The sequence below is a fragment of the Girardinichthys multiradiatus genome, chromosome 15 (assembly GCF_021462225.1).
Source record: "Girardinichthys multiradiatus isolate DD_20200921_A chromosome 15, DD_fGirMul_XY1, whole genome shotgun sequence".
Lineage (NCBI taxonomy): Eukaryota > Metazoa > Chordata > Actinopteri > Cyprinodontiformes > Goodeidae > Girardinichthys > Girardinichthys multiradiatus.
In genome coordinates this window covers 29,278,782-29,288,748 of record NC_061808.1, presented here as the reverse complement: position 1 = coordinate 29,288,748, position 9,967 = coordinate 29,278,782, and the positions used below count along the sequence as shown (strand labels likewise).

The window sequence follows — 9,967 nt, the reverse complement described above, 5'->3', positions numbered from 1 at the left end:
AAAACTATGATGCTGTTGTATGAAATTTAAACTATTTCCGGACTTGGCCCAGCCTAAAATGTTTCAGGGTCCTAACCGTCTGGTTCTAGCACAAGCTGCTGACGGTCAGACGCTACTGGACAGAGGAATAAAAACTACAAGTCCCTAACTCTCCACTGACATGCCCAATTTTTCATGCCAGCATCTGGTTGGCTGTCCTGTGTAGAGTCTGTTGTGATTGGTTGACGGTGGCCATGTTTGTGTGTCCAGCTGGTGAACGCAGAATAGCGGAGCTGGCTAACAGTCTGAGCCGCATTTCCCCTCTTTCTTGTAGGGGGTTAGACGTGCAGGTACGGCTGTGCCGCGCCATCAGCCCCGGCTGTTCAGATAGCTGCTATGCCGGTTCACTCACGGGAGAAAAAAGAAAGCAACCACGAAGACATGGAGGTGGACTTTCCCGAGCAAGACGGCAGCAGCACAGACGAGGAGGACACGGTTAGCTCGTCCGTGTCTGAAGATGGAGACAGCTCTGGTAGGAGAAACGGGCCCTAAACCCGAATATACACTGAAATTAATTGGACCTACGTGGGTTCTTTGTAGACATAGCTAAACAAACTATGTGTTTTCTACTTTAATCAGTAGGAGTCAGTAACATACTATAATGTGTAGGCGGGGTTTAGTGAGGAAAGCAGTTGATGGAAGGTGATGTCAGACCTGTGATGTGTTCATGTTCACAGAGATGGATGATGAGGACTGTGAGCGGAGGAGGATGGAGTGTCTGGATGAGATGACAACCCTAGAAAAACAATTCACGGACTTGAAGGAGCAGTAAGTTATTAGACGGATGTAAATAGAGCCTTCATCTGCATCTGTTGAAAATGTGTTTATCATCCCTTCATTTCTGTGAAGTTGAAGGAAAATAGTTCCATCAATTCTGGAAGGTGTGAAGTAAATGTGAAGTTATCTCCTTTTCTCTGGCACTCCTAAATAAAGGTAAGCAAAAGCATTTAGAAGTCACAAAGTTACTAAATAGACTCCAATGTGTGTCATTTTTTTTTTTTTCAGTATAAATGTAGCTGTTCTGCAAAGGCCTCAGAGGTTTGTTAGAGAACATCAATGTATAAACAGGACCAGAAAGACCAGGCTACATAATAAACCGGTCAGGCATAAATTGATAGAGACGTTTAAGGCAGGGTAGAAGCTGGTGACAACACAACAATTTTTGTGCACTCCACAAATACTGTGTTGGCTTTATGAAAGAATAGCAAAAGGACAGCTGTAAGAAGCCCCATTTGCAGTTTGCCCAAAGCTACAGTATCTCACAAAAGTGAGTACGCCCCTACATATTTTTCATGGAACAACACTGAAAATATGACACCTTGATACAATGTAAAGTAGTAAGCGTGCAGCTTATATAACTGTGTAATTACTGTCAAAATAAGTATCAAAATAAGTTAACACAGCCATTAATGTCTAATCTGCCGGCAACAAAAGTAAGTTTGACAGACACTATGGACATAAAGCCAAAGCTACAATGGAATAATATTTAGATATTTGGATTTAGAGCTCAGCAAATTTATGTGTTTCAGTGTGGTCCAGTCAAAGTCCAGACCTTAATCCAATTGAGAAAGACTTGAAAATTGAGGTTTAGTCCATCCTATCTGAATGAGCTTGAGTTGTTAGTGGGGAAAAGTTTCACTCTCTACATGAGAGAAGCTGGTAGAGACATACCTCAAAACACTTGCTGTTGCAATTCTGGTGTATTAATGTTGTGTATTAATACTCATTTTAATATTTACTAAGCAGAGGTTGAATACAAATGCACACATTTCAGGTTTTTATTGGTTGAAAAAGGAAAACGGGGCACCACCAGCGCCGTGCCCCGTTTTCCTTAAGCGTGCGACCCGGCGACCTTTGTCGAATGTCTCCCCCCCTCTCTTTGCCCCTTCTTTCCTGTCTACCTACTGTCGAAAAATGAAAAATAAAGGCCTCTAGTGCCGCAAAAAAGAAAAAAAAAAGGTAAACGGTGTGTTTTCTTCCTTCCATTTTCCAGTTATGCACCACTTTGTGCAGGTCTATCACATGAATACAGTCACAGACACTAGAGTTTGAGATTGTAACGTGAAAAAGAACATGTAAGCATTTGCAGGACACTTTGGACCAATGAATCCACTTGTTTTCTGCCTCTCAGGCTGTATAAGGAGCGTCTCAGCCAGGTGGAGATAAAGCTGCAGGAGGTGATGGCTGGCTGTGCCCAGGAGTATCTGGAACCTTTGGCCAATCTGCAAGAGAACATGCAGATCCGGACCAAAGTAGCTGGTGAGTTCAAATAAGTTTTCCCCTTTAGCGGTTGTACGTCTCCAACAGTCTAACCAGTTTCATGTTGAATTTCTAAAGGGATCTACAGAGAGTTGTGCTTGGAGTCGGTGAGGAACAAATATGAGTGTGAAATCCAAGCTGCTTGCCAGCACTGGGAGGTGAGAGGTCAAAATAAAGGGCGGGGGGGACAAACCATGTCTATACACAGTCATTTTCAGGCTCGTCAGGAGTGTTTTGAAAGAAATGTAGAAATCTTGCCCTTTTTGTCTTGTAGAGTGAGAAGTTGCTGCTTTTTGACACTGTGCAGAGTGAGTTGGAGGAGAAGATACGCAGACTGGAGGAGGACAGACATAGTATTGATATTACCTCAGGTAACAACCAGAACTACAACAAACCCTTGGCAGAATAATTGTTGGGTTTTTGTTTAGTCAGGAAGGTGTCAGAAATTCAACAAGTGTGACAGATTTTCTTTATGTATGAATTCAAGCGTGTGAGCTGTTGTTATGGTATTTAAGGCCAATATTGAGGTCATTTTTGACATTGAAGTTGTGTTTTTAACACAATGATGCAGACATCTGCAAATGCATCCAGCTTTTATATTTAGAAAGGCAGTTCAAAAGAAAACCTGTCCTCTTTGCACAACTATTCTAGATTTTTTGAAGTATGCTGTTATTTCAAAGAGTTAACAAGCCTCCCAATGTCTTAGGAAGTGAAACTGACCCACAGCATCACAGATCCACCTCCATACTCCACAATGGGTCAAAAACCTCCCAGTAGAGTTTTATGTTTTTGCCTTTGAGCCGTAGACATTTATTCTCCCTCTCTTACCATCGTCCACGCTGTGCAGGGTGGAAAGATAAATATCGGGTCCTTCTCTAGTCTGGTGGCCAGGAAGTTAATACACTTCCTGTGTATAACCAAAAAACAGAGAAGCCATGGATTACCTTTTAGATGTTCCTAGGAAACTCTGAATAACTCAAATAAAGTAAAGTAGAGAAGGGATAGGGTTGAGGTTATCAGGAATACCAGCAGTTGTTTCACTAATAAGTGGAGGGATTTTTTTTTTTCTCCCATTGGTAAAATTAACTAAAAGGTAGGATTTCTTTTTCAAATTTGAAGATTATGCCACTGCAATAAAAATGTAATTTATTTTAGGCTTTTTACATGTTTTATCACTTTCCCAGGGGTGCCAACAAAACTGTCTGCGTCTTTGTATTCCAGGTGAGCCTCGTAGCATCCCAGTGGAGTAATTTACTGGCCTGCTGCTTGATTTCAGTTGACCTCAAACAGGAAAGGTCTTTTTCTTGCCTTGGTCTCAAAGTACTTTGGTCCTGCTCACAAGCAGGTCCTGGTTTAGGTGTTCTGGACTGCAGCAGTGCTGCAAAATGTTACCGATGGGAAGTCAATACAAAGTGGATTTGTTCTATGCTGCTGTGGTGGAAAAACTATTACTGTTTCAAAATAATGTCAGTATAAACACTTTCAATTTGATTTCCAGTATTATCTTGGAACACATTCACTCAGAATGAAGTGTTTTATTGAAGAAACAAGCGGTGTAATCCCCTAGTTTCTTACCCGTCCTCTTTGCCCTACAGAGCTATGGAATGATGGACTGCAGGCTCGGAAAAATAAGAAAAAAGATCCGTTCTGCCCCGTCAAGAAGAAGAAACCTGTCGTTGTTTCTGATATCCTTTCAGTCATTGTGCTCTTGTCACTATTTCTCATATGAAGACTGAGTAATGTTTTCCTTAGCTTTTGGTAAGGCCTTATATTGTTTACATGCTGCAAGACCTGGATATTCTTGAAGACTGGACCGCCATCAGAAAGGTAACAGTTTAAAAGGAGATAAAGATCACCCGTGTGAAGGCTTTCAATTGGCTCTTTCATGTTGGATTTATTCCCTCCCTCCCTTATAGGCAATGGCTTCTTTGGGGCCGCACCGGGTCAAGGTGGATGGTAAGAGTTTGCCATCATCCTCGGTTACAGTCAATACCTGGCAAAGCGTAGACATTGACCCAAACGTACAATGGAAGACTCGACTCAATACCTTGTACTTCCCTTTTTCTTTTTATTCTGCTGAGAAGTCCCTGCAGTGAAAGCAGACAGACATCACCATGTGGCGCGCTCTGAGGATGGCCGACTTTTCTACAACAACCAGTGGTACTGCAGGGGACAGACCATCTGTATCAACAGAAAGGACGAGTATCCAACCAGGTATGATGGGAAAGGGTGTTTGTTGGATGATTGGACTGTTCTAGAAGCATAAATTACACAATCCTTGTATTTTTCAGATTGACTTGTGTCTTATGAAATAGTCTTATATCAACCATGTGATAATATATAACAACCTTTGTGTCAAATTATGTTCAGAACAGCCTGTCGTCATATCTGCAGTGTTCATGTCATGTTACTCGTCTAATCAGAACCATTCACCCAGCAGTTCAGTGAGCTACTATATCTGGCTGAAGCGTAGCTGCTGTAGAAAAGCTGAGACTTGTCCACTTAGCACTGCATGTTAAACACAACTGCCCTTACTGTTAAACATTTCTGAGATTCTGCTACAGCAGAGTAGATGAAGCAGGTGAATGAGGATATGCTAATCTCAGTGGAAATAGATCAAAGGTGTGTCATTGATTATCAGTGATCAGAATGTTAAGAAAGCTTTGAACAATGTAGCAGGTTGTGGAAGAGGGATGATTGAAAACAGTTGAGATGCACCGGTCAGCATTTTGTGACTGTTTACCAATCTTTTTGTAAATCTTTGACCTGCTGATACTGATTTCAGTCAAATGGGGATTCTCTTTTAGGAATTATAATTTAGGAAGAATAAAGAGCAGCACTGGTTTTCTTTTTTTTCTTTTTTTTGCTCACTGTCCTGTCATGAGCAGAGGAGACAAAATCATGCTGCTTGTTTAAGGCTGCAGTTTCTATGAAACAGGATTTTACAAACGTTTTAAAAAGAGGACAACATTATTAATAAGTTAAAGTCTTTCTGCATGGAGTTTGCATGTTCTCCCCGTGCATGCGTGGGTTATCACTGGGTACTCCGGCTTCCTCCACCAGTCCAAAAACATGACTGTCAGGTTAATTGGTCTCTCTAAATTGCCCTTAGGTGTGAATGAGTGTTTGCGTGGTTTTTTGTCCTGTATGTCTTTGTGTTGCCCTGTGATGGACTGGCGACCTGCCCAGGGTGTACCCCGCCTCTCGCCCATAGACTGCTGGAGATAGGCACCAGCTCCCCCCGTGACCCACTATGGAAGAAGTGGTAGAAAATGAATGTTTTTAAAATGTCTTTAGCAACGTTTTGTATTTTTTCTAACTGTAAACTCTCTCTGTCTAGAGAGAATGTCGATCATTAATCTGAGATTTCCAAAAGGCCATTTCCAAATCCAGCGTTGTTCCACGAAGGACAGAGGTTGAAAACATGAAAAGAACAAAGCAACTTTACCGCACTCCACGCAGCCTTCCTGTTATCTGTGGAAAGTCTCACTCTCTCTCAGCCCGATTAAACTGCAGGGATGTTGTAGAAAACACAGCTTCCTTTTTATTTAGCTTTTTACATCTTTGTGCTGAGCATATTCTTAAACACCTCACTGACACTGAAGATTGCTAACTTATGTGACAGCATCTCAGTCTCTTTTGAAGCTCTGAGAACTATGACCACCATCAAAATGGCAAGGAACATCATGTTAGGAATTTTAGCAGTTCAGAGATGATTAAAATACATAAACCAGATGTTAGTTTAAAGCTGTGTGCATATATTTCATTATTTTCACTGAATAGGAGGATGGACAGACAAAATACAGCCACAGTTTACAGCACAGACTCTTAATTAAAACTGCCTTTGGGTTCATAAAACTAGTTGTATAAGATCAAAATGTTCCTGCAGAGCCTGAAAAGACCTTCTGATTGAAACACTGTTTTAGAAGAATGCTCATTCTGCTGAGGTTGACAGCTGACGATGTGAGAAAGCTGTTTAGACTTTGATATGTACCTAACCTGTCATTACATGTGCATTAGGCAATCCATGTCTAAAATGAATGCAGGAAAACCGTGGAGTACAGCCAAGGCACGTCTGAAGCAGCTCAATCTGTGGGAGAGAATTTCAGACTTCTTAGATAAACAAAAAGAGAAACAACACAGTGCTGGTCGTCATTTTGAAAACTATTCATTTCTTCATAGACATTCCTCCTTAGATAAACGCACTGTTGTCCAGTTAGATTTCAGGGATCACGGCAGAGCTTATCTTGCTGTCCAAATATGGTCACATCTGGTACCAGGAAGAGCAAGACGGCAACGTCTCAGTGCAGAGATGAAACACAAACGTCAAAGGATGAAGCCATGCCTGCATGTATTTTAAACACTGTGAGATGAGCCTATGTGTCTTGCAGATGTAATGGTTCCCTGTCACATCACAACCACAAACATTTTAATGGGATTTTATTAGGGATGGGTACTGAATTTGGTAAGTGCCGATTCACGTAAAATCAAACGGTACCATGTTTCGGTACCTAAACGCATCATTGTGACATTGAGGGAGTGGAAGAGTGGGCGATTTTCCATGCCGGACATGAACACAGCATTGCACACACAAGAGCTTAATGACATCAGTAGCTGTTGGTACCGCCAACAAAGCAAGTACGACTCCACTTTTCAAAATGCGGTGCAGATTACGCTCGCTGCGATATTTGTGACTTGAAGTGCAAGGCCAGCGGCGGGAATACTTTTAATCTGAGGAAGCACCAGATTCTTCTCAAGGCTGAAGAATGCACAGTTTTCATCAGCCTCAGATCTACGGCTACAACTCCTGCATTCGGCACCATTAGCACGCCTGAATCCGTCAGCGACTGGTCGTCTGCAGCCAGCAACATGGGAGAAGAAGTATTTGAAACAATAGCGTTGTTACAATACAAACAGCTGGATGTTGTTTTGATATATTCATCTAAGATTTTGAAAAATAAATATGTTAAATTAAAATAGTTTTAGATTTTATTATTAAACTAATTAACATTTATTAGCACTTAAACACACACAGAAGTACAGAAAACCGGTACCGTTGAGTACCGGTATCGATTCACAGGTATCGGTATTGTATCAGTTCAGATGTGAAAGGTCCCCATCCCTAGATTTTATGTGATAGACCAACGCTAAGTTTGTCGCAGAACCCCAGCTCAGGTGGAAGAACTTGACAGGATTTCTATTAGTTGTGCACTCCATAAATCTGGCCATCAGTGGCAGGAAGAAGGCAGTTGACACAAGCCAGGGGACACAGCTAACGTGTGGAAGAAGGTCTTCTGGTCATATGGGATAAACAAATAACAGTTTGGCCTACATCCAGAATGCTCTGTGTGGTGCAAAGACGAACAATTCACTTCAACACATCATCTCCATGGTGAAACATGGTGGTGGCAGCAGCATGCTGTAGGGATGCTTTTTTTTCATCAGACATAATCACCTTATTGACGCTCTTCCTCCAGTCTGGCTCACATTGAGTTGTTCTCTCATGTAAAATCACAATACATTGAAGTTTTGTGGTTGGAATGTGACAAAATGTGAGGAAGTTCCAAAGATAAGACTACGTTTTCAAGCCACTATAATAGTACTAATATTACCCAGAATAACTTTCATTTATTTTCTTGGGTGTCAAATATTCCAGAGTATGTGAGTACTTTGATACTTTTATTGTTGGTACAGGTCATATTTCCAGCCCAAAGGCTGCTTTGAAACCCGATCACATTCCCAAACATCTTAGATGACTTTGCGGCTCTCTCTTTACGAGCGTGTTGCAGATTCTGTCCCATCTGTTGCTGCAGGTGGCTGTGGACATCTTTTTTTCCCCTTACTGTGGCAGGGTTTCCGGTCTTTGTTTTGCCATGCAAATGCTCAGCAATAAAAGCTGAATTGTGAGGTGGCTGTGGTAACTCCTGCTGCCTGACATCACATATGCTAACATTTTCGGCATATTGTTATGTGTGTGTTTATTCTGCAGCGCCATCATCACCACCATCAACAATGATGAGGTGTGGTTCAAACGACTGGACGGCACCAAGTCCAAGCTGTACATCTCCCAGTTGCAGAAAGGCAAATATACCATCAAACATTCATAGAGGAGACGGGAACAACACTCTAACACATTTCCGCCGTGTCCTCTCCCATGCTGCATCTCTTTCCATTCTACCACACGGTCTAAACGCTAACAGATATCTACGAATGCTCTCTGAACGAGAGTATCGTTTGTGTACATGTGCGATATCACACTCCGTGGTCACAAAGTGTCATTTTCTCTGGAGCGGAGATCAGTGCAAAGTGCTGCTAATAAGACATAAGCGGGGAAACAAACTAACTGTGAAGCGCAGAGCTCAGTCGAGTGCCTTTCCGAGACGGTACGCTGCCTCCGCTGATGGCCGGTGAGGGAGGAGGCGGGCAGAAAGTCTTGACCCATCAATGCAGCAAAGCCTTACTCCGTGCTGCGTTCGCACCAGGAGGACTGAAGCGGGTTGGTGATGTGTGGATGTGAAACCCTCTAAACTTGAATTTCATGCTCATAGAGAAATTCAGTTAAAATCATATTTGGGGATCCCCTGAGGAACATATAGTGTCATAATGTTGAAATCAACTTAGGAACCATTGTGCTAAAATGATCTCTTGATGTTTCAGTGTAAATATTTTTCTTGGCGCTACACCAAGCTCCCTGCACCAAGCAGAACGTGAGTGTTGGGGGGCTGCTCTGTATATAGAAACATTTGTGTTCTGTGACTTTTCCTTTTGTCTGTTAATGTTGCCAATCAGCTCACGGTACCTCCGCTCTGTGATCAGAGTTAAAAACATGGTTGCAATTATCTGCTGCATTTCTGTGACCCTCAGATGTGTAAACTTCGTGCCATTCTGCAGCAAACACTGCTGCTCATTGCATTAGTCCTTCTCATTTGCTGTTTTCTCTTTCCTGTTTGGCTCTGTCCTCATCTTTGTTTAGAGTAAAGATCTGTATAGCTGATGTATGAACTAAGTAGAAGCAAAAAATAGGGAATTTCTTGTTAAAATGTTTGATCCATCCAGCCAACATGTCTGCGTACGTGTGTGTGTCTTACATTTGAGCAAGGGTTTGTGTTGTTTCTACAGAACTTTGAGATTTTTGCTTTGTCTACATCAGGTATTACCTACCAGGAGTATTGTATTGAGAGGGATTTGCTGCAGCAATCATAAGACAACTTGTATGGGGAGCTTTATGTGGCTTTTTCTGAAGGAAACGGTTGACAGAAAGTCATATTTACTCTGTTCTTTTTTTTTTTTTACTGAATGCATCATGAGTTCCTGTACATGAAACAATCAAAAATAAAGACCAGAAGTTGTGCCCATTGTTGTACAAATCATTGAAGACCGTTTGTATAGCCAGCTATGACTAAACTTTACAAGCCAATCGATCAGCGCACCCAGCAGAGACCACCCAGGAGAGGATCAAGGAAATCAAGCACCATAGGTCGCGGACCACAAAGGGCTTTCCAATAAAATATGTACATTCATATTTGATAAATTAGAATATTATTGAAAAGTTCCTTTTCTCAGCAACTTAATTCACTAAGTGAAAGTATAGATTAGTTACACACAACTTAGACTTCATTTCTGTTAATTATGATGATTGCCCACTTCCAGCTAATGAAAACACAACATT

At 41.7% G+C, this 9,967-nt stretch overlaps 1 protein-coding gene across 2 annotated transcripts; it reads left to right on the top strand.

The window, feature by feature from the left end:
- Positions 1–234: 234 nt before the first annotated feature.
- On the top strand, positions 235–9,651 carry LOC124882154 (breast cancer metastasis-suppressor 1-like protein-A). 2 transcript variants are annotated; one of them, XM_047388362.1, is made up of 10 exons: positions 235–511; positions 717–807; positions 2,171–2,298; positions 2,377–2,456; positions 2,573–2,669; positions 3,894–3,983; positions 4,061–4,125; positions 4,215–4,254; positions 4,383–4,512; positions 5,639–5,829. In XM_047388362.1, exons 1-10 carry the CDS (start codon positions 376–378, stop codon positions 5,655–5,657), a joined length of 876 nt encoding a protein of 291 aa, XP_047244318.1. In that variant the 5' UTR covers positions 235–375; the 3' UTR covers positions 5,658–5,829. The 2 variants fall into 2 exon arrangements, with proteins under 2 accessions (XP_047244318.1, XP_047244317.1); XM_047388361.1 differs by lacking the exon at positions 5,639–5,829 and adding an exon at positions 8,288–9,651 and having other exon boundaries at positions 237–511.
- Positions 9,652–9,967: the final 316 nt, after the last annotated feature.